The following is a 23,857-nucleotide window of genomic DNA, read 5'->3' as shown; positions in this document are numbered from 1 at the left end:
GGATTCCGTTACTGCAGCAATATCCACATCGTTAGTGGAAAGTACTCCCTGGAATTCATCCAATTTATTCAGGAGGGATCTTGAGTTGGTGAGTAGGAATGTCGGTACAGGTGTGACACTGCTGGGAGAGCTGTTGTTTACAGGCTTGATGTTGATTAAGTTTGGGCGGGAAACTCGTTCAGACAACAATGGACTACGGCTTGAGTTAATTAACTGACTTTTCCTCCCTATCACTGTGCCAATATTGCGAATAAAATCCCTACCCGCCTTCGTTCCTCTTGGTCTGCTTGCTCCCCTGAGTATCCCAATTTCACGTAACATCGTTTTCACCCGTGGAGTTGTTCTTGGTGTGCACTTCTTGAGGCCCTTCATGAATCCCGTGGAGTATCTGAGCAGTACAGTGGGCGCCATTGTTGTCCACTGTTCAGAGTTCCGAGTTCGGTGGACAGAAGTTCAGATTGCCACTCACCAGGTCATACAGAACATCTTAGAGTTCACCACGATGCTCCCCAGGTCTTCACATACACGATATGACATATACAGTCTGATAAAATTGTTAAAAACAAACATAATTACTCAAAGTTTGCAGAGGAAGATTAAAACCGTGGCTGCCCTTAGAAGCGCCACCTAACGATCTTTTTTCTGATTTTCTAATTATCCTTTTACAGCCAATCTTCCAAGACGGCCAGCACTCGCGTGACCGCAGAAGGAGGTCACCAGGAAGTCGCGGCCGTCGTAGCGGATTTCTACACAACCGGCTTCAAAGACACCTTCAGCCAATGGCTGAAGACCATCCCTACATACCCAAAACCTGTCGAGATGTTCATGGGCACCATTACGGAGCTGCTGAACTTGAACTTCAAACTCATGTTTCCGTTCGACGTTAAGGATGTTGCAAAAGGCTGCTTTAGCGGGGGGTAAGGAAAACATAATGTCCCTTCATACTATAGTTAAGTTGATTTAATTTCCTTAAAGAAAGTATCTACCTTTGCCAGAATGGCGTAGGTTATGTTTTGGGCGTGTTTGTGTGTCTGCGTGTCTGTGTGTCTGTCTGTGTGTGTGTGTTAACAGCATAACTCGAGAAGCCTTGGATGGATCCTGATGATATTTGGTAGGTGGGTAGGGGTTGGGAAAACGAAGGTCAAGTTCGATAATGGACCCACTAGCGGCTTGCTAAGGTACTGTAGCGGAAACTCAATTTTTTTTATATCTCGTGTTCTGGACATGCTGTGGTCATGATTTATAGGTGGTAGATAGCCCACGGGACAGAGAGTATGTGCTGTGAGTTTGGGCCCCCTAGCGGCTTTTTTGGTACTGCAGGCACCGGTTTCCTTTGGAAACTTTGGACGAGAATAGCTCTGCAACGTATTGACGGATGTTCATGATTTTTGGTATGTAGATAGAATGAGTGTTGACTTACATAATGGACTACTAATTATGTAACTCAACAGCTAATTTGCATAATTAATGAGGGAAGTTTATAAATCCACTGCATTCCACGATATGACTTTCAAACTTGTCACATATGTAGCTGAGAAGGAGAGAAATGTTAATAGATATCAATTATGCAAATAATGACCTCATTTGATGACCTCATTTGCATAGTTAATGAGAAAATATGAACATGTTGACGGATCATCATGTTTTTTGGTATGTAGGTAGCGTAAGTGAAGACCTACATAATGAGATACCAATTATGCAAAATCAACAGATAATTTGCATAATTAACGAGAACATTTTATAAATCCACTACATTCCATGATAGGACTTTGAAACTTGTCACATATGCAGCTGAGAAAGAGAAAAATGGCAATACATAATAATCATGCAAATGACGACCTCATTTGCATAATTAGTGAGAAAATATGAACGTGTTAACGGATCGTCATGATTTTTGGTATGTAGATAGTCTAAGTGAAGACTAACACAATGTGATACTCATTATGCAAATTAACAGCTAATTTGCATAATTGATTATGAAAAGTTCATAAATCCACTGCATTCCATTACAGTAGTTTCAACGTTGTCACATATGTAACTGAGAAAGAGGAAAGAGAGTAAGGGGTGCATTTAAAGAAAGGATCATCATGATTCTAAGTATGCTGATAGCAATACTTGATACAATTTGATATTGATTAATTGTAAATTGGGACCTAATTTGCATAATTAATACCGAAATTTTACAAATCAACTCCAAGCATATAATCATAAAACAAAATGAAATGAGTAACGTATTTGTCTACAGACACCATTCTACATAACAAACCTAGTTTATTTGGCAAAGGTATGTGTTTGTGGAACTCTAGTTTCTGTTGACTTTCTTTACGTCTTTGCAAAGTTTTTTTTTATTTGATTCCACAGACTGAAAACTGAAAGCGAAACTGGGAAGAAGTATTACGAGACTTCCAAGCTTGTGAACGACACCGACGGAGTCATGCAGACTATCAAGGAAAAACGGTAAAAATTTAAGATAAACATCATTATTGAAATAGATATAATCAAAGGTATTAGGAGAAGCTTTAACAAATATGTACCCCTATTCTTCCAAAGAAATATTTTGATAAAAATAAAACATTTTTTAAGTGCAAAATCGTTGATTGATAGTTCGGCATTAGTGCATGCTTCTTATTAATATCATCTTAATGTTCATTTTCCCCTTTTATAGGTATTGTGAGTTTACAGAAGCGGAGAAATTCCAGGAAGCAATGGACAGGAAGCGCCTTGCACTGGAAAGGGCAACAACTGTTTACATGGAAGAGGTACAGAGTTGTTGTTTTTTGTTTTAGTCATTCTTTGACGCAAGGTTCAGTGGTCACAATGCTGGCCATCAAAGGCTGCCGCTCTCTTCTGTCCAGTACCTGCCTACAAGGTGTACCCAAGCCGCTCTAAGTTCCACGGAAATGTTTTCTTCCAAGTCATTTTTCCTCCTCTTTTTCTCGTTCATTGAGGAATCCAGTTCAGTGCAATACGGGGGGACGGTTGTATTGGCATCCTCACAACATGATCAAGTGACCAGTGCTCTGCTTAAGCCCCCTTCACACGATGGCAAGAATGAGCCGAAATGCCGTCAGAATGAAAAATATGTTCTATACCTAGAAATTCTCACCGCATTACAGATATTTGTGCCCGTTCTTTTGACTGGCCCGACATTTTTTGACATGCTAAAAGCTTTCGACGTGCATTTGAGGTGGAGAAATATCGAGTGTATATAAATGTATTCTAACTATTATAACTGGAGTATGACCGCATTCTACGGCACTCCAACATTATTAAACATTCTTATTTCATTCGATGGAGAACCGAAACGACAAGCAACTTCAAATCCTGTAAGAATGTGGCCAAAAGAATATCTGGGATACAGTGAGAATTTCTAGAATACACTATAGCTACGAAGTCCCAGTGATAGAAAAATCATTCTGACTGCATTTTGGCTCATTCCTTCTTGTGTGGATGGGGTATAAGGTCAATTTGGAAGTCTCACCCGAATGGCCCTGAATGTGGCACGAATTTTGCAAATACTTCATTCCGGCTGGTTCTGCTTGATTCCTGCTGATTTGGTTCCATTGTGAAGGCCCTATAACTAAGGTGGACATGCTTGGCTATGCTGTCAGATCCTAGTAGTTTTCGTCAGTGACATTGAAGAGATATTGTTTTAAAATGGTTTATGTATCCTGTGAACTTGAAACGTCTGACCGTTTCAAAATCATATTCAGTTGCTTAATTAGCTACTTTTGGGGTATCTTATTACGTGGATGTCTAACCTACATCGACGTAAAGAATGTTCATATTTGAAAAGTGTAGCCCTTTTGCTTAGTAGTAGTAGTTATAAACTATGTTGTAATCATGGGTAACCGTTTGACTACCACAGGGCCCTGTCCCGGCCAATGACTTCAGTCTGGAGGGTGGACCACCCGGATGCCAATCTGACGATTTACTTCTGAATGGGGTCAAAGCTGGAGTTGCACACCCCCCATGGCAAGAGCTGATCGACGGAAACAAATACAAGGTATTGGATAAAAATAGTAGCTATCGTTGAAGAGGTTAATCATTCACGTATGAATACAGTTACTCAAAATTTTCTTCAAGCAATGACAGTGCTTTTAAAGGTAAGGTACATACCTAAAAATTTTCGACGGTTGACAGTCCATCATGCTCACGTAGAATGACCCACGCAATCCTGACATAGACTAGTTTTTTTTCCGTGAGCAAGATGGACTGTCAGGCGTCGAAAATGTGGACGTATGTACTTTTGGCTGAAGACCAAATTTGGAGTAACTAAATAGTAGCTAAAATTGAAACAAATGTTTTATGTGTTCGAAGATGTTAGCGTACTTATACCCCCATCTGTCCCGCAGATCATCTTTGATCTTCCTCATGACATCGGCGAAAACATCAAAAAGACCGCAGCGGCCTTCCTAGTTTTTGCAAACGACAGGTAAAGTCAATGACATTATAATAATGGAAATTCTGCATTAATCATTTTTTTAGTTTGGCAAATTTAGACAAATCTAGTAAATAACCATTTATGATGTCAGAAAACTAATATCTGTTTTCCGAAAGTTAGTAAGACTATGACACGTAAACTTATGAATATTAGACATCAAGGTAGACAATATTAAAATACAATTCGATCTCTGCTGTTTCTGTGCTAAAGGTATGGGATGACTCGTTATCGTTAATCTCCATTTTTACCGATTAATAAAAGGTAATCTTTTCCTTTCCTAGGTGGAACTGTCACTTACCAGGAACCCGCGTTCACGCGTTTAACAGTCATTTCAACGGAGGGAGTGGTGACACTAAAAATAAAAGGGTAAATCGTGATTTGCTTCTCAGGCCACAGCAAGTACGTTTTATGGATGACATTCTATGCAGAGATAACGCGAAAAAAACAAGATGGTTAGGAAAAACAAGACGTCTTAATTTTCAAAACGGACACCATAAACGTCGTAACAAGATTTGAAGTGACAAAACGTGGCATCACAAATAATAAGGCATTCATCCCTGTATTAAAGAAGTGATTTAGTGTAGTAAAAGTGATACACTGGTATCAATTGGCAAGCTGGTAACTACAGTGATGGCTTCCATATTGGTGGCACTTTTACAACTATCCAACAGTTTCACTTCAATTACGGTATCTACGGGGACATTGCATATGCATGAAAATGTCTCCTAAATTGTTCCAGAGATTCCCTTTGAACGACGCGGTAAAGGTGAATATCTAAGTAGAAGTAAAGAGGGTGTTCCAGAGTGATGTTGCTCAGTAGAAGAATATCTTCTGGTCTCTTGTTAGAATGTAGAATGCGTCATGGAACGTTCGCAACACACCCTTCCTTTTATTCATTTTATGTACGTTGTGTCATTTGTAGAAACATGACAACGAGTATTTTAATCAAATATATATTTTTTGTTAATTTCTCTCTGCACAGGTCTCCTGTTTTGGCTTTGTGATGACGTATAACGAAGTTACTGGCCAGTTTTCAGTGACAGCCGAAAACCTAGAAGCCTCCAAAAAGGTACAAATGTCTGCTATAATTCATTTGGTGCATTTTCTTTTTTTTATACTGTAATGGCATTCAAACAAGCTACATTTTACTAGTAATAACCTCCAAGAAATATTCATAAATGTTATATTTTAACTAGCGCTTCTGTGTATGTATGTGTGTCTGTGTGTGTGTGCCTGACCTCTAGCGGTTTGTTTTGGAATAACAGGCATTTTTGACAAAGAATTTTGAAGAGGATAACTCAAGAAAGAATAACGAATTATCATGATTTTTTGTATGTGTTCAACTAAGATAAAGATGAACGGAATGAAATACAAACTATTCAAAATAAGAGCTAATTTGCATATTGAATGGAAAACTGAGGAACTCATTTGCATAATCTATGACAAAAAAAGTTGCACGTAACCAGCCTGATGTGGTCCTACCATGGTTGAATGAGACATGTTGCAAGCTTCCTCAGCTTATCTTAACCTAGTCTTCTGATATTTTTTTGCAAATTATCTCATATATTTTATCACATTGCATCTACTTTTCACATTAGGGCCGGATATATTTTTTTTTATTTGCAAACGGACGAAATTCCATGCGCGCGTGGATCAATATAGTTGGATCAACATGGCTAAAATGCATTCAAAACTGAGCAACATTTATCCCGCTTCTTTTGACAGAGTCTAGGGGAACTAACTGGTCTGAAGACAAACACGATCGTCGGCCGGGCTGAGTATGTCAGCCTGTTAGAGCATTCAAGACAAGACAGGTAAAGATGAGAACAGAGACTAGCCCCCGTTGCAATACTGTAAATGCATTTAAGTTCGCGGGGATTTAATTTCGCGGTAGCGGGAAAACGGGCTTTTCGCGGTGGATTTAATTTCGCGGTAACACCTTGGACTGTAGTCTAATACCATAATAGAAAAATATTCGCGGTGGTTTTAAGTTCGAACCCGCGAACATTAATCCACCGCGAACATTTCTACGTTTACAGTATTCAAACGGGGCTGCTTTTACTTTAAAGGGGGGAGGGGGGCACGAATTTCAACGTTCGTTAGGTTATCTTGTGCCGGGAAAAGGAGTTTGTCGTGAAATCGACTTTCGCCCCGTTTCGAAACGGCAAACTCCCTTGCAGAAGTAATTCTAAAGTTCGTGTAAATATTTCTTAATTAAGATCTACCAAGTTGAAGTTTGTCCAATGGCTGTTCGCATTTTAATGTGTTACACCTGGCTGTAATTTAATTGGAGGGTACTCGGGGGGTTAATGCTTTAAAATGCAACTGCTTCCTTGTCCACGTTCAGTATCAAATGGCCGATACAAGTAAGATTTGGGATTCAGAAAAATACCTTTAGCAGGATCAGAACATTCCCTTTTGGGATAGAGTATGGATTTAATAAAGAACGGTCGATTGATGTTTACAATGTTGATACAACGTTAATGCAAAAAGAAGTTAATCCAGTAACTTGATATGATTTTGAGTTTATTTTGTCTTTGCAGTGAAGCTTTGGCGAGTATTGTTCAAGCACCCTGTAGCGTGAAGTGGTCCAACTCCTACCAGATAGATCCTAAAGTGGAGACGGGACAGTGTCTCTACTTTGTCGGGATATCAGCAGGCGACATTTTCGTGGTGTTCTCTGCCATTCCGAAGATCCAGAGAACCTGGTTCCATCTTCAGATCGGCCTGAAAGGCGTGGCACTCTATAAGGTGATTCCTTAAGGACCTCAACAATAAGGAAGCAGTTCATTGATGTCATTCTCCTTCGCAGAGACATCCAACGGAGCCATCAAACCGCATCTTGTCTGTACTCTGCTATCTCAACCGTCACCATCAGTTCCTGACCGCCCTGTAATAAATATTAATGAGCTTACCATTATATATGCTAGATCCCTTTTGAAAACTTACAGGCTTATTCTCTGATTGGCTGACAGCTGGTTTGTAACGACGCCCACAGGAACTGATTGTGACTGTTGAGATAGCAGAGTACAGACAAGAGGCGGTTTGCTGGTGCCGTTGGATCTCTCTGCGTAGGAGAATCATTGATGTATAAAATGAATTCTTTGGGCACCGAACATAATTTGTACCATTTTTTTTAAAAGGAACTCCTATTTCCTAGCTCTTTGGGCAGTTGATACCGCATTGTAGACTATTCTTAGTTCTTTTCTCAAATGTTTTTTGGGAGATACAATTTAGTGAAATCCAACGTCATAATAAATGTGACATTGGTATCATGCTCCCTTCATCTTGTATAAAGATAGGAAAAGTAGTCTTTATATCTAATGTTCCAAGGATCTAACTAATGATAGTTTTAATAGTTAAGAATATTTAGCTGTTCAGAAGATAAATAACTTATTCATTTGAATGAAATACCATTGTGAGCAAAGCGGCAATTCTGGTATTAAGTTAAACAAGTCTGCTACTCTGATACCAAATTTACGCTCTCTTTTAGTGTAATTGGGTGCTGCATTTGCACTGATTAAATGCCATTAGATTTTCATATAGAGTGAAAAGTCTGAGTGAAGTAATGAGTTCAAATTTTGACGTACACAGTTTCTAACAAATGTTTACAGGGTATGAAGCTGGTAAAATATGAAGGAGCGAAGGCTGCTCGGGGTCTTGGTGCCTCCAACCTGTTCCAGCCGTACTTTATTTGCATCGATGAGGAAAGCACAAGAACCTTCATCAAGTATGGAATCGGATCTGACACATCCGTAAGTCGAATGTGTGCGCTTGCAGATATACATTTGCGTACACACAGATCATATATTGATAAACATTATGAAATACAGCGATCAACGTATAGCTCTGACTACAGTACTACCCTCATGATTTAACAGGGCTCAAAATACTGGATGTTTGTGCACCCAGGTGCACCCAAATTTAGAGATGTGCACCCAATTATTTTCTGTGGGTGCACATATTTTCTTAGGTTTGTGTAGGTAAAGATATCAAAGTATATTATTCTAACTTAGCATGAAAGTTCATCTGTGTTGGTAGAATGCATTATGGATATTGCTAAACTTTCATTCCAGCACGAATTAATATAGGGACTTACCCTAAATTTTCGGTCAACTCCGTCGACCTTGTTCACAGAATGACCCTATCTCCAACAGTGACGTCAGGAACACGTCACTTTTGCAGGAGGGGGTCATAAGTATCAGAGAGTCTGTGCCGCCCCCCGTCTCTGTTGAGTGTGGGCCGGTGGGCTCTAATGTACACTGCCTCCTTCACTCCTCGCGCGAAGAAATCCTGTTCTGAGTCTAAGATTTTGACTTTGTCCAACGAAATGGAATGTCCCGGAGACTCTATATGTATATGTTGCGCCACCTCAGACGATTTGACAGAGCTAGGACGCCGATGTTCGAGGAACCTAGTTTTCAGTGCACGTTCCGTCTCACCAATGTACGTTGGACGACACTCATACCAAACTGAAGAAGGCGTTTGCGGATGAATTCACTAACCATCTGAATATTTTGGACCCAGATATCAAATTCACATTTGAATCTGAACAAAACAAGTCCCTCCCTTTCCTTGATACTCTGACAGTTGTCCAAGAAGATGGAACACTTCACATCGAAATCTACAAAAAAGAAAATAGACACGGATCAATATTTAAACTTTAAGTCGAACCATCCTCTAGACCATAAGTTAGGGGTGATCCGCACCCTGTTCCATAGAGCGGAGACTTTAATCACAGACCAGCGGGATAAACAAAGAGAGAAAGACCACGTGATTAAGACATTGAAAGTGTGCGGCTACCCAGACTGGGCGATTAAGAAGGCTACTACTCCAAGATCAGAACCCCAAAATAACACCACCCAAAACCGGCTTTCTTCCCAAACATACAGAGGTCTTGTCGTTTTGCCCTATTTGAAAGGAACCTCGGAAGCCCTTAGGAGGGTCTTCAACAAATACGGGATTAAGACCTGTTTCAAGCCGACACGTACGCTCAAGAAGTTCCTAGTGGCACCCAAGGAAAAAACTCCCAAAGAAAGTAGGTGTGGGGTGGTGTACAAAATCACGTGTCAAGGGAAAACTAAGAAAGGCCCTTGTAAGGAAACGTACATTGGTGAGACGGAACGTGCACTGAAAACTAGGTTCCTCGAACATCGGCGTCCTAGCTCTGTCAAATCGTCTGAGGTGGCGCAACATATACATATAGAGTCTCCGGGACATTCCATTTCGTTGGACAAAGTCAAAATCTTAGACTCAGAACAGGATTTCTTCGCGCGAGGAGTGAAGGAGGCAGTGTACATTAGAGCCCACCGGCCCACACTCAACAGAGACGGGGGGCGGCACAGACTCTCTGATACTTATGACCCCCTCCTGCGAAAGTGGCGTATTCCTGACGTCACTGCTGGAGATAGGGTCATTCTGTGAACAAGGTCGACGGAGTTGACCGAAAATTTAGGGTAAGTCCCTATATTAATTCGTGTTGGAATGAAAGTTTAGCAATTTCTATAGTATATTATTCTAGTATACATCATATTCTTGACATCTAAGTGATAGAAAGATACTAAAAATGTCTATCATGGTACTTGTTTAAGAATTTGATAGCTTGTAATTAAGTTTTATTACTAGGTTATTTCTTCAATTTAAGTGGTGCACCCAAACATTTTTTGGTGCACCCAATTTCATAAGCTTGGTGCACCAGTGCACCTAATCCCAAATATGAATTTCAAGCCCTGTTTGAGGTTTAGCAGCCATCTATGTAAGGTTGTCCCTGTAGACGACCTAAAACAATCACGTAAAGGCCAGATAGACGGGTCGCCTAACCCTTCCTGTCTGCCTACCATTGTCTTCCGAGACATATGAATGCCAACGTGTAAGCTAGTAAAACCACATACACTGTCCAAAATTTTCCCTCCATATTCAAGCCTACGATACGTTGTTCACCCCCAAACAGGACTATCTAATGGCAAGTTGTTCAGAAACCCAAGAAACCTCTGATAGTGTAAATGTCGATAGGAGTGATATATACATTTGCAGATGTTGTTAAATAATGTATGATAACAACTGATGCATTTGTATATACTGCTCCTGTACATTTTGAACCACATTATCAATGTACTTGTACATGTGTAAATACTGTGCAAGCTTCACAAGTGAAGCATTTGTAAAGCTTCGCTTAGTTGGTGATTCCATTCGTTGGTTCTAGCAAAGGACCATGCGTTATGACATCATATACACCTCGAGGCGTTTTTTTGCCTTAAACCGGCGTATTTCTTGCAAAGGGTAAGAGCAATAAGGAAGTGCTCACACTGTGACTTATCCAGCAGTTTGAATGGTGGATTGACCCCTATAACCACATAAACTCATAAACATCCCAGACTGTCTTCCGGCTAGAAACAATGGTCAGAGACAGATTAGCATATTGCTGGTCACTGAGTCAAATATCCTGTACTGGGTTTCATAGGAACATTATCAAATCAAACAGAATATCCCAAAGTAAGTAACAAAGTTACATAATGCAAGGTTTCAATTAGATAAGATCATGTGATAATAAGATAATAGTATCTGCAGTTCTTGGAAAAACAACTTTCTTCAAATTTCAAATCAGCCTTGTCAAAATTGTATCAAAGTATCTATTTGCATCTACATCTAAAGCTTGAAAATATCTTCCTCAGAGTTTATAGTTTTCATGAGTTGTGTGTATAGAAACATGACTTGTGATACTCGACTTATAGTAAGAAACCAGTACAGACCTATGCTCTTTAGAACTGTACTCATAACTGCCAGCCAAAGTCTCACTGAAAAGCAACCCAGTGCTGTCGTTACTTCATATTCTGGGCTAAGGGTCCTTCAAGTTAACTTCTTTATGACGTGTGGTGTTACTTCAATTCATTATCTGTTGTCTCTAGATTTCAAACATGATTTGAAGAGTAACTTGTACTTGGTAGACTTTCTCAGCCAGGCCACCACTGATGACTGCACTGTATGGGTGCCTGTAGCATACTGAAGGGCATAGTTTATATTATCTGCTCTGTATATAGTTTTAACGGCCCCTTTGATATTGTCAAGTAAAGTAAAGTTTATTGTAACGATTGTGTCAGGTACAATGTATGGCATATAACATTTATCACTAACAACTACAAACTAACTATATCAGTATATCAAACTAACATCATTGCTGTTTAAACATGTAGTTTCTGCCCTACTAACGAACACTGTGCTCTTGGAATATATTGTATATTTGAAATTTAGCCCAAGGGCTACAATGGTCAAGGAATGGTGTGGAACAAACCTGTTCTCAATCCATTAATTTGTCTAAACAAAATTTCTATGTTTATACCGGCAGGAAAAAGGCAAGGCCTACCTGGTCTACAATGATTACAATCCACCATTAGGCATTCGGTACTACTCGTTTGGCAGTGGGGAAGCCAACGTAGAGATCATGGACGCGCGAGTCATCGAAGGAAGTGAAGCAGGATCCAAAGAATGTATAGGAGGGACCAAGCTGGAGGACGGCAAATGTGTGCAAGATTGCCACCCAGAGTGTGATGGTACTTGTTTTGATTTATAGTAAAAGGCATCAAAGTTCCCAATATTTGATGATTGAATGTCAAACAGATTTAACCTATAGTGTATAGTATTGCTGGTTACTTAAATTATGATCTTTAGGCTCAAGTTAAAGCATTGTCCTTGGCGATTTTGTCTCACCGAATATAGCTTGAGCTCTTAAACCAGCCTTTGCACCCTGTTCATTTCTTCCCGTCTTCTCCTTTTCTCATCTTTCTCATCTCACCATTTTAGTGTATCACAAATACACTCAGTCATCTGCTTAAAGAAAGACTGTGAAGAAGACTGATACTTTTGATCCACTAAAGGCAAAAAGCCCAACTCAAACTTTCGGTCGCTCTAATGTCGATCTTTCCTCATTTGGTCTTTGTCTAGTACCCAAAGTTAAAACTTGCAACTTTTAGCTTTAACCACATGTCTGAAGCCATAATATGTTACACAAGCAAACTTAAGATAAAAAATCAACAAATATATATGCGAGTATAACAATTATCGTAACAGGTTGATGAGTAAAGGTGGTATCTCACTGTACTTTGGGCACAGGTGCGGCACTGCGGGGTTCGTTCACCACGGCACTGTTGCGTTATTTTTGGCGATTTCTTTTAGAATTAAGATATTGCATAATATGTAAAAGTATGACTTAGAAGACAACAAAATACACAAAACGTAAAAAAATGTAATTTAAATCCGTCTCTGAAATTCGTTGAGTAATCTTTTGAACCCCGCAGTACCGCACCGGAGCCCCAAGTGCAGTGAGATACCACCTGAACAGTAAAAGGCAAAATGTGAATTTGTGTTTTTTTATCACGCTCTTACCCCTGCTATGTCACTTCATTCACCTTTAGTCAACCGCAAACAAAGTTGTCACTAATGCACAAATAATTTTTCGCAATTTTAGGATGCAATCCAAAAACACCTGGTTCGAAGCTTGATACAGAGTGTCGCCGTTGCAAGCACTTCACAATTGACATGGGAGATGGCACAAACCAATGCGTTCCAGAGGGTGGATGTCCGAAATTTCTCAACGTTGACACCGCTAACAAGTCATGCTCGTGTCCGGCTAACAGTAGAATGAGCTCCGACAGAAAATCATGCATATGTAAGTAACAACGAGCAATTCAGTTTTGAATATGCTGCTTCTTAAAGCTGAAATTTACATATCCAAATGTTGTAAAGGGACAACTTCAATACTGAGATTCTGCACAAACATATTTTGAATTTGATTCTAGATTTCATTTTGAATTCGAAATTATTTCAATTTCTAAGGTGTCTAAAATGTTTACAATAAATATCTTTGACTTTGTCATCATCCAAATTATAAATTGCTAATTCTATGAAGCATGAACCGGTAACAAGTCCTCAATTTAAAGTCTAAAGATTTGGGTTGGATTTTTAGAAATATGAAGTGAAAAAAAATGCGCTGTACATTAGCAAAGAACTATTGTCTTTCGTGTAGATTTATTTTTGACGAACCTCTCCTTTGATTTAATTGCATGTTGTTCGTAAAAATGCATTTTGCAACCTCATAAATAAAGTGTTTATGTTTATTAAATCCATTTGTATTGAATAGGTAACATTATTGAAGTCGACCATGAAGGCAAAACCATCTGTGTCTCTAAATGCCCCGACCTGAAGTAAGTACCAGGATAACCGATTTATGATATACCTTGTTGGTGCAAATAGTGTATACATTTCACAAAACACTCATCTCCAAGGAACCATCATCATTGTACTGCAAACTACATCTGGTATCTAACCAGCACAGCTACCATAAGAGATATGCAACGCTGAAAAACTTTAGAACTGAGAAACCAAAGACTAATAGTCTGAAGAAATATTTCACATAAAGAGCAACATCTGAATGTAACCAACTAGCAGATGAGTTACAATCTGTGAGCACATCCAAGATGTTTAGACAGCAGCTAATGAAACAAGGGTGTTTCATGAGGTATTTGATAACTTTGATAAGGTACATGCGTTTTTAATGGTATTGTGAATGACATGCTATATGTTGTATATGTTATGTGTCCAAGTGTTATGTGTAATCATTACTCCTGGAAGAGTAGATGTTGCAAACTGTAAAAGTCGTCAACAACTAAAGGAGTTTATAAACAATAAACAATAGTCGCTTTCAATTTCCGATCAGATGCAACTTCAAAATAACCAATGCTTTTGCGGTAGCAAAAATGTTAAAAACTGGAAGTCTTGCAATAATCTGTTTAATAATTATTTATGTTTCCTTCATCTGCACCATCTTTATCATATCACTGAACTAAACCAAGTGGCTTTACTTAATATTTCTAGCTATTTTGAGTGCAAAATGACACAGAATAACATTTATTATCCCTCTCTTCTTTTTGAAACAAGAAAACCAAATTTAGAAAGCCCACCAACATGTGTGTGCAAGCTCTCTAGAAATGGAGTGTGCGTTAAAAAATGCCCTCCTAACGCCGTTCAACAAGGAGACAAATGCAGCACAAGTACGTACTATCCACATATGTTTATTAATACACTTTACTACAATCATTCAAAGCAGAAGAAACTATAAATGTTTTTTTTTTCCGAAATTAAGGTAAAATATTTTTGGAACTTATGATTCTGCATCGAAGTGTTATCGTATACTAAGAACTTATTTATCATTTTTGTAATCATTCTTTATGTCAAATATGTCTAAGGCTTAAAGTGTATTAGAATGCTTTTGATTCTGTTGCAATTTTTTTTTGCAATACGCTATGTTTACCCTAGTTATTCACATATCTCAGACTAAAGAAGAACGTTCGCATACATTAGATATAACCAAAAGTCATATTTTTCTAGCCATATCTTATCCTGGCCTTTAGCTTAAAACACATTACTAAGATTCTATAAATTCTACACCTATACCAAGAGCTTCATGATTATCTCAGACGTGCCTTTTTCTTCTTGAGTTGGTGTGTTTCTTTTTTTTAATACAATGCATCCATCCCTTTGTTGTTGAAGAGGTTCCTCAGTCACAGTATACAGTTATTACAAATATTCTTCCAACAGTGACTGTTCTAAAGGTAAAGTATGTACTTTCAAATTTTCGATGTCTGACAGCACATCTTGATCACGGAGAATGACCAAGTCTCTATCTCGCGAGAGAACACGAGACTAGGCCAGGCTTGCGTAGATCATTTGCGTAGATTATCATTTTGTCCTCTATTTCTGCACCCTTTAGACTGTCAGATGGGAAGAGGAGCATCTTACAGGGGGACAGTCTCTGTTACCAAATCAGGGATACCGTGTCAAATGTGGGGAAGCCAGTTTCCACATCAACACTCCACAACGCCAAGTAAGTTCCCCGAAGCTGGACTGGTGGGTGCCTTCTGTCGGAATCCTAACGGCGCGGTTGGAGTTTTTTGTTACACCCTGGATCCCAGAAAAGAACAGGAACTCTGCGACGTACCGCAATGTGGTAAGCTTCATTTTTTAAATAAAATCTATAATTTATCGAATGATACTTATGATCTTATGAACTTAAAAGTTCATCTGTGTTGGTATAAGTCATTGTTGAACTAGTTAAACTGTAATTTCCAACACAAAAGCTTTTAACTGAACAGCACCAGTCTTTGTCAAGGAATGCAAGATCCACTGCATGACGTCACGTCATTCTGATAGAACACGTGACTCAGTATGTAGTGGATTATAGGTTGCGGGAAGTCTATGACGCCCACCTTCTTTGTTCAGGGACGGTTATAAAGCTCTGATGTAGATTCTTTGACGCCCGAGTTCAACAACCTCAGTTTCCCAACTAAGTTTCCCAACTTTCCCAGTTTCCCAAATAAGTTTCCCAACGTATTCACATAGAATCACCGAGTCATTCAGTCTCACAGGACAAAGTTAAACTCTTGGACATAGAGCAAGACTTTTCCGCTAGAGGGATCAAAAAGACATCTACATTAGAGCTTAACAACCATCCCTGAACATAGACGGTGGACGCCATAGACTTCCTACAACCTTCGATCCACTACTGGGTCACGTGTTTTATCTGCATAGCGTGACGTCACGACAGCAGTGGGTTGTGCATTGCTTGATAAAGACCGGTGCTGTTCAGTCCAAAATTTGGTCCAATTTCAATGACATTTTCGCGCATTGATATGCCTGGTGTTAAATCGATCTGCACTCAATCCATTGGGATCGTCGGCGATTGTTAGAAGTCAGCTGATGCTTAATTTACACCTGTTCTTACATCAGCGCCGGTAATGCTGTAGGGATTAAGGAAGTAGAATTATGGTTTCATGTGAGCATAGACCGACTAATTGATCGTTGGCCGCAAATCTGGGACAGGGTTTCTCCGTTGATAGTTTAACCCTTGAAAGCTACTTAAAATTACAGAAGATTCAGACAACGTCATTTTTGGTCATAACTACGACCTTGGTATATTGCACCAAAGCTCTGAAAGATAAAGCTCGGAAGAGATAAATGGAAGAATAGGGTATAGGTAATAGGTACTGGTACAGAAAAATTAGGTCCAGGTACGGTCCAGGTCCAAAGGATTAGGTCCCCGTAAGGACCTGAACCTGGACCTAATTATCTGTGAAAAGTTGTAAAAGGGCGATACTCAAAACAATGGTCCATTTCGATACAAAGGATTATTTTTGGTCAAGTATCCGACGTCCATTTGCCTTTTAAAATCATAAATTCCTGTAAACAACACTTACTGCTTCTAGTTTAAAAGTTAGCCTGTAGAAACTTGGCTATCATCTCTTTACTTCACTCTTGTTATTTTTCTTGGACCTGTAAGCCCTTAAACACGTAAATGCCCAACAGTTTAATCTGTTCATTTTTGTACTGGTCCAACATCCTGTCCCATCATCCTGTCCATTGTTTTTTTAAGGCCGTTTTTTTCTGCACCGGCCCAACAAGAATAAGTGTGGCAGTAAAAACTATTGCCATGGCGGACGATTTTATTGTTTATAAGTATTAATGATTCTTGTTGTAGGTCTGTTGTATTTCCTTTCGCCTGGCCGTATGTATGAAGAATGTATTACGCGATGGATGTTTGTAGGGTATTGCTGTTAACAAGCGTAAGAAGGACGGTCTCTTGTGACGAGTGACCATAAATGTTTCTCATTGATTTTCAAATTAGGTCCTCATTTGCCAATATATCCTTAGCTTAACAGTAAGCTTGATATTTCTCTGGCATGGCATATTTTTAAGCATTCTAACATGAAAATGCAGTGTATTTATAAACTGCCCTCATCAATGAGGCAAATAAGCCCCTGATTTTCGTGATAAGCATTTAATTATGTAAGGCCAGTCTGAAGCTATCTACATTCCAAATATCATGAAGATCCGTCAACCGATTCTCGACTTATTCCCCTCAAAAGGGATGATGCAACTAAACATGCCTTTAGAGCAAAAACCCTCGTGACGCCGTGCTGGGTGGGCAAGGGAGTTGGTCTATTCTAAAGACCTTTTAACGCTCTAGCATTTATAATATCACCAAAGCCTATGAAATCCACACACAATCTACAAGAACATGTAAGAATCACTACTATTGAGTTGTCCTGTGCAAGTCCTGTCCTGTCCTGTTCTTCTTCCTCTTTTCCGTACAAATAAAAAACATGAATATCTCCGAAACTAGACCTTGGAATATTTCGTAATTCAGCAAGCTGGTAGGTCTGCACATAAGACACTGCACCTTGTTCATTTGGTCCCCTAAAGATACCAAAAAATGATTTTATGGGGCAAAAAAGGGTGAAAAAAATAGCAATTTTAACACAAAATCGAACTTTTGAGCCCCAATAGAACGTTAGAACTACGTTCCAAGGACCCGAGGTCAACGACCGGTAGCTATGGAACCCGCCCGGGAGATATGGAACATGGTGTTCGAACGAGGTCAGCGACCGCTGCTACGCAACACGGAAGTGTCCGCTCGTCAAATAATAACTACATCTTGCTTTAGACGGCCTGAATTGAGCCAGAAGCCGTCCTCTGAATGATTTGTGGAATTCATTTTGCCAAGAAGTAATAAGAGATCAAGAAATTCACAGAGCTTTCAATTGACTTTATTTTGCCGAATATCGGCACCCTTTGCAATCAAATTCAAGGAAGGTAGAATGAAATTGAGCGCAGGCAGAATGAAATTTAATGCCCCCAAAGTATCAAAATGTGTCTCGGTCTAGGTCAGTTCTAAGTATTTGTTTTGATACTTTCCTTGATTTTGTTTAAGCTATAGGTTTTGCAACCTGCACAAGCCAGTTTTACCATGAGCCATCCAAACATTGTTCAGATTGAGTCGGGGCGGCGGCGGCGGCCGGGGCGCCGCGGTGTTCTCGCCAGGATTTTTTCACAGCGTCGGGGCAGGGGTCCGGGGGCCGCCGACGGCGGGGTCCAGGGGCAGCGCCCCGTTGGGGGCCCCAGGGGGGCGAAGCCCCCCTTAAGCTCTTGCATTTAGCCTACATTTTGCATGTAGCCTTCGATTTCACACTGGGTATATTATAGAAAACGTAAAAGTGTGACTGAGCATGCTGAGGAGAACCCTTCGCGCTGCATAGTACAAGCGGCAAACTCTGTGAGACGTTTTTGTGAATGTACCTTCCGATTTTGTGCTACGCTAGACAGTGTGCCGTAACTTGGTAGGCTTGTTTTAATTTTTCTCTCTTCAAAGTTAGTCTAATTCAAGAAGACAGAAACGAGAATTCAATTCTATAATATTTTGGCTTCCTTTTTACAATAAAATTGTGACTGTGTGTACTTCTTGTTTCACGTGAGGCTGAAAAAAATTCCTAGGCCCTGACCCTCCCGCAGACGGCCGTCTTCCCCACGCTAAATGTCGTCGAGTAAACCCTGTTGACGGCCGTCAGAAATGGAGAACCTTTGTGGACAGACAGACTGCCCTGTGGCTTGTAGCTATGGGACTGAGATGAGATGATGATGAGAAACCCTGTGTGGAACAATATTAGACGTTGTGTTCATTATTCAAGATGCATAACGTTACAGATAAAAAATTATCAACATATATTTGTACCTTCTTGTCTTATCCTGTGTCAACATCTGCAACTATTTCAGTTTACCCTTCCTGGTAGAAATGCTAGGCTAGACCATGTGAAGGTACCATTCTGTATTTGCTTGCAAATGTTACCTGTCTAGTTTTATGATTATTTTTGTTACATTTTATCAAATATATGAGAATATCACAGGAAAATGGCTTATTAATGTCATTTATGTCCAAATTTTGGCTCAATGCAAACGAGATATCAATCACTGATGAAAGGTAACCAGCATTGATACCCGGGAGACCGTCTGTTAATTCACACTGCGGAGTAAACAGAAGCTCGATGACAGTGTTGATTTATTGAAAATTTCTCCTATGTCAGCTGGACTTTTCCTGCTGCACTGGCCTCATGTTTCTTCTTTTACATGGTTCTTTTGAAGAAAACTGAACATCCAAGTTTTCAACAATCCAAGCACAATATTGTATGTTTTGAATGTTAGAAGTAACTTCTCTTCCTGATGGCCAAAAATCACCAGCTAACAAATGTAGTCAATTTTGGCGATTATTTTTGACATCGTAAAACAGAACAAGTTTATCTTCGCAATGTTGTGCCACAAAAAGTAAGACACACGATCTGACCCGGCCCAGGGTATAAAGGATGTGTGTGAAAAGGCCGGTTGATGGATTCCAGATGTAATCTTTGCCCTGGTCGGAGTATCAATTACACCCGGCTACTTGGGAATCCCCTTCGGGGAACGGAAGAATGCAGATGCAGATGCAGATAAGAAGGTGTCAACTGCACATGCCTGTAAAAATTCTACAGATGCCTGCGGAATTCTGGGAATTCTTGTCAAACGGACGTACACTATAACGCTAGGTGGAGCCCCTGAGGCGTTCTCCGTAAACCTAGTATGGTACCAAACGCCGTTAACCCTCATCCGACCGTTACATTTTTACGACGAATCTGACCGTATGGGGTAATTTTTGACCCCATTTTGTTTTGCTCATAGCCATATTTTTGCTGGCTTATTTTGACTTCTCTATGTATTTACTGTTTCACTAATCTATGAAAAATATTTTTACAAGTTTTGGCGTCAGTAGTTATTACTCATTAGCATAATTTATGCAGAAAATGAGGAGAAACCACATTTGCTCTGAAAATCTACCATACTCAACTTACTTAAACAAGGCTTTGTCTTATCAATTTCTAAACAATAATTGTGATGATGCAATAATACTGATAGCATAATAATGGTATTTAACAAGAAAAAAATACAATATTTGTGAAAAGTAACAAATTTACTACTTAATTATGCACCATATTCCGCCATCTAAACACATACATACAATAACTCTTGTCTATTTTCCCGCAAAGATCTTTCTTGTAGGTTCCTTCTGCACATTCTGTCTATATATTGTTTTTTGATTAATTAGAAACATTTTCACTTTCATTAGCATAGGTAATTAGTGCGTATTATCATAATTTATGCAGAATGTCGAAAAACTGTGTTTTACACTAAAATACTAAATTTCTTTCAAAATATTCGTCTTGTTTACTCATCTAAGTAACTATAACTTGTTGCTGTAATAGCAATGATGAGGAATGCATGTTATCTTATTGAAATGTCTTGATATTTATGAAATTAATGATTCATAATTGGCTGGGGTCATTTTTGACCCCACTGAACAAGACACAAACTTTCAAGTATAGCTTATACAATTATGGGCAAAACTCGGTGAAAATTGGTAGATGTTGTGAGACATGTATACAAACAAATTCATGGAAGGAATTTTTTCTCTGATGAAAAATGTTGCTATGGCAGATTAAAATATACGCCTGGGGTCAAAAATGACCCCATACGGTCGGATGAGGGTTAGTAGTAGTAGTAGGCATCCTTCCATCTTTCCAGATGATGGTAGCGCTCTGTATCAGGTCACGGTGGTTGACAGCGTCTACTGTGGCTCTGTAGACCGATCCTGGCATGGCAGTCGCGGCCACAGTTTGGACATATGAAGGCAGAGGGGTACCCCTGTTGCGGTTTCTCTTTACGTTTGCGTCTCCTTGACTCAAGATGCTCTGTACGTCTTTCCTGGCCCTTTGCAAGACCATCCTTGACCGTGTGACGCCATCTGTTGCGGTCTGCTGCAATATGTTCCCAGCTAGCTGGGTCAATGTCAGTTAGCTTCAGATCACGCTTACAGACATCTCTAAAGCGCAGTGCCGGTCGTCCTACTGGCCGTTTTCCTGTCGCTAGTTCACCAAACAGGATGTCCTTCGGGATGCGTCCATCTTTCATTCGGGATACGTGTCCCAGCCAGCGTAGACGTCGCTGACAGAGGAGAAGATGGATGCTCAGGGAGCAGGAGCGTTCCAGAACAGTGGTGTTGGGTACTCTGTCCCTCCAAGAAATCCCAAGAATGCGCCTTAAGCAACGAAGATGGAAGCTTTCAAGGCGGTTTTCCTGTTTGGCATATGTAGTCCAGGTCTCGCTACCATACAGAAGCGTACTGAGTACACAAGAACGGTATACTTCAAGTTTTGTGTTAAGCGTCAGGTGGCTATTGTTCCACACTCTCGTTCCGAGCTTGGTCATCACGCCTGCCGCCCTAGCTATCCGTCTGTCAATTTCCTTGTCTAAAGACAGGTTGCTAGTAACCGTCGATCCAAGATACGTGAAGTGATCTGTCACTTCAAGCACTTCCGAGCCTATGGTGACGACGGGTGGCTGTGGAACATCCTGGCCCATGACTACTGTTTTCTTTATGCTGATGGTCAGCGCAAATTCACTGCACGCATGGGCAAACTGGTTGAGCAACTGTTGCAGCTCATCTTCAACATGTGCGACCAGTGCTGCATCGTCGGCAAACAACATGTCCCTGATCAGTACTGAGCGGACCTTTGTCTTGGCTCTCAGTCGGGCCAGGTTGAACAGCTTCCCATCACTGCGGGTGTGTAGGTGGACACCTTGAGTTGAGTGACCGAAGGCAGACTTCAACAGCAGAGAAAAGAAAATCCCGAACAGGGTCGGGGCCAGCACACACCCTTGTTTCACACCTGACCGAATTGCAAAGGGCTCAGAGGTTTCCCCGTCGAAACTGACCACACCCTTCATGTCCTCATGGAAGGAGATGATGATGTCTAGCAGCTGTGGGGGACAACCAATCTTCCTCAGCAGTTGGAATAAACCTCTTCTGCTAACAAGGTCGAACGCCTTCGTCAAGTCGATAAAGGCGATGTATAGTGGCCTCTGCTGTTCGCGGCACTTCTCCTGAAGCTGACGTACGGAGAATATCATGTCAGTTGTGGACCTCTCGGCTCGGAAGCCGCACTGGGATTCCGGGTAGACCCGGTCTGCCAGAACCTGGAGCCTGGTAAGGACCACTTTGGCAAAGACTTTTCCCACAATGCTTAGCAGAGAGATGCCTCTATAGCTGTTGCAATCCGTACGGTCTCCCTTATTCTTATACAGAGTGACTATCTTGGAGTTTCGCATTGACTGAGGTACTTTGCCCTCTTTCCAGCATAGACGTAGTAGCTCATGTAGTGGTTCCAGCAAGACAGATTTCCCACTCTTTATGATCTCAGCTGGGATATTGTCTTCACCAGGCGCTTTCCCATTTGACATGGAATCAATGGCTTTACTCAACTCCTCAATGGTAGGGTCAGCGTCCAGCTCTGCGAGGACAGAGAAGTCTTCAATATTGTCAAGTGCATCTTGTGAGACTGAGTTTTCTGTTGAGTAAATGTCCAGGTAATGTTCTACCCAACGTGCCATTTGTTTGTCTTTGTCAGTGATGATCTCTCCTGACTTTGCTTTGAGGGGTGCACTCTTTTTAATTGGTTTGCCCGTGGCTTGTTTGATGCCCTCGTACATCCTCCTGATGTCTCCAGTTGCTGAAGCAAGCTGGATGCGCTCTGACAACAGGAGCCAGTAGTTGTTTGCACAACGACGTGAGGCCCGCTGGGCTTCCTGTCGGGCAGCTTTTAATGCTTGTAAGTTTTGACTGCTGGGATTTTGCTTGTAGGAAACCAGGGCTTTGCGTTTTGTATCCATGACAGGTTCCAACTCTGATATGTATGCTTCAAACCAGTCTGTATTCTTTCGCTCCTTCTTTCCATACGACTGGGCTGCTGCACTGTATATGGTTTTGCTCAGTGTTTCCCACCTGTGCTCTGCATCCTGTGGTTGGATGTTGTTCAAAGTTCCTTCAAGGCATTCTAGAAATTTCTGGTTTCTGTCAGGTAGCATAGTCTTACTGACGTCAATTTTAGGCTGGCCTTTCTTCTTCATGTGGTGCAATTTTTTAGGTCTTAGCTTTATCCTTGCGGCAATAAGAGAGTGGTCAGTATCACAGTCTGCGCTGTGGTATGCTCTTGTATTGCACACACTGTTTAGGGAAGTACGTCGTGTAATGACAAGGTCCAGCTGGTGCCAGCGTTGCGACCTGGGGTGTCGCCAGGATGCTTTGTGAATAGCTTTATTCTGGAAGAAGGTATTTGTTACACAGAGATTGTGATAGCAGCATAGCTCAAGGAGTCTTTGTCCATTTTCGTTCATTTTTCCAATCCCATGATGTCCTAGCACAGTCTGCCATGACTCTTGGTCCGTGCCCACCCTAGCATTAAAGTCACCTAGGATGAAAATGTGCTCTGATACTGGGATTTTCTTAATGGCACTGTCAAGTTGCCCATAGAACTGGTCCTTGACTTCAGAAGTAGCCTGTAACGTTGGAGCATAAACACATAGAAGGTTGACAGGACCCTCGTGCGTGGAGAGACGTAGGGTAATGATCCTTTCTGTGCCCCCTGTGGGTGGTTCTATCATGTGCAGCAAGGTATTCCTGACGACAAAGCCGACTCCGTGTTCCCTAGTTTCTTCCATACCTTT

At 40.6% G+C, this 23,857-nt stretch overlaps 1 protein-coding gene across 2 annotated transcripts in view; it reads left to right on the top strand.

Annotated features, from left to right (window-relative positions):
• The window catches only part of LOC118405284, a 62,033-nt gene that overhangs the window by 24,023 nt on the left and 14,153 nt on the right, over window positions 1-23,857 (top strand). For both annotated transcript variants that reach the window (XM_035804704.1, XM_035804703.1), the window contains exons 15-29: window positions 669-917; window positions 2,362-2,457; window positions 2,666-2,759; window positions 3,869-4,006; window positions 4,356-4,435; window positions 4,726-4,810; window positions 5,427-5,513; window positions 6,170-6,258; window positions 6,988-7,195; window positions 8,059-8,199; window positions 11,787-11,991; window positions 12,906-13,106; window positions 13,578-13,641; window positions 14,375-14,487; window positions 15,207-15,443. In XM_035804704.1, coding sequence (XP_035660597.1) covers window positions 669-917; window positions 2,362-2,457; window positions 2,666-2,759; window positions 3,869-4,006; window positions 4,356-4,435; window positions 4,726-4,810; window positions 5,427-5,513; window positions 6,170-6,258; window positions 6,988-7,195; window positions 8,059-8,199; window positions 11,787-11,991; window positions 12,906-13,106; window positions 13,578-13,641; window positions 14,375-14,487; window positions 15,207-15,443 — 2,087 coding nt within the window. The remainder of the gene's footprint in view (window positions 1-668; window positions 918-2,361; window positions 2,458-2,665; window positions 2,760-3,868; window positions 4,007-4,355; window positions 4,436-4,725; window positions 4,811-5,426; window positions 5,514-6,169; window positions 6,259-6,987; window positions 7,196-8,058; window positions 8,200-11,786; window positions 11,992-12,905; window positions 13,107-13,577; window positions 13,642-14,374; window positions 14,488-15,206; window positions 15,444-23,857) is intronic.

This window comes from Branchiostoma floridae, chromosome 18 (genome assembly GCF_000003815.2).
Source record: "Branchiostoma floridae strain S238N-H82 chromosome 18, Bfl_VNyyK, whole genome shotgun sequence".
Lineage (NCBI taxonomy): Eukaryota > Metazoa > Chordata > Leptocardii > Amphioxiformes > Branchiostomatidae > Branchiostoma > Branchiostoma floridae.
This window is presented reverse-complemented; position numbering and strand designations above follow the sequence as displayed.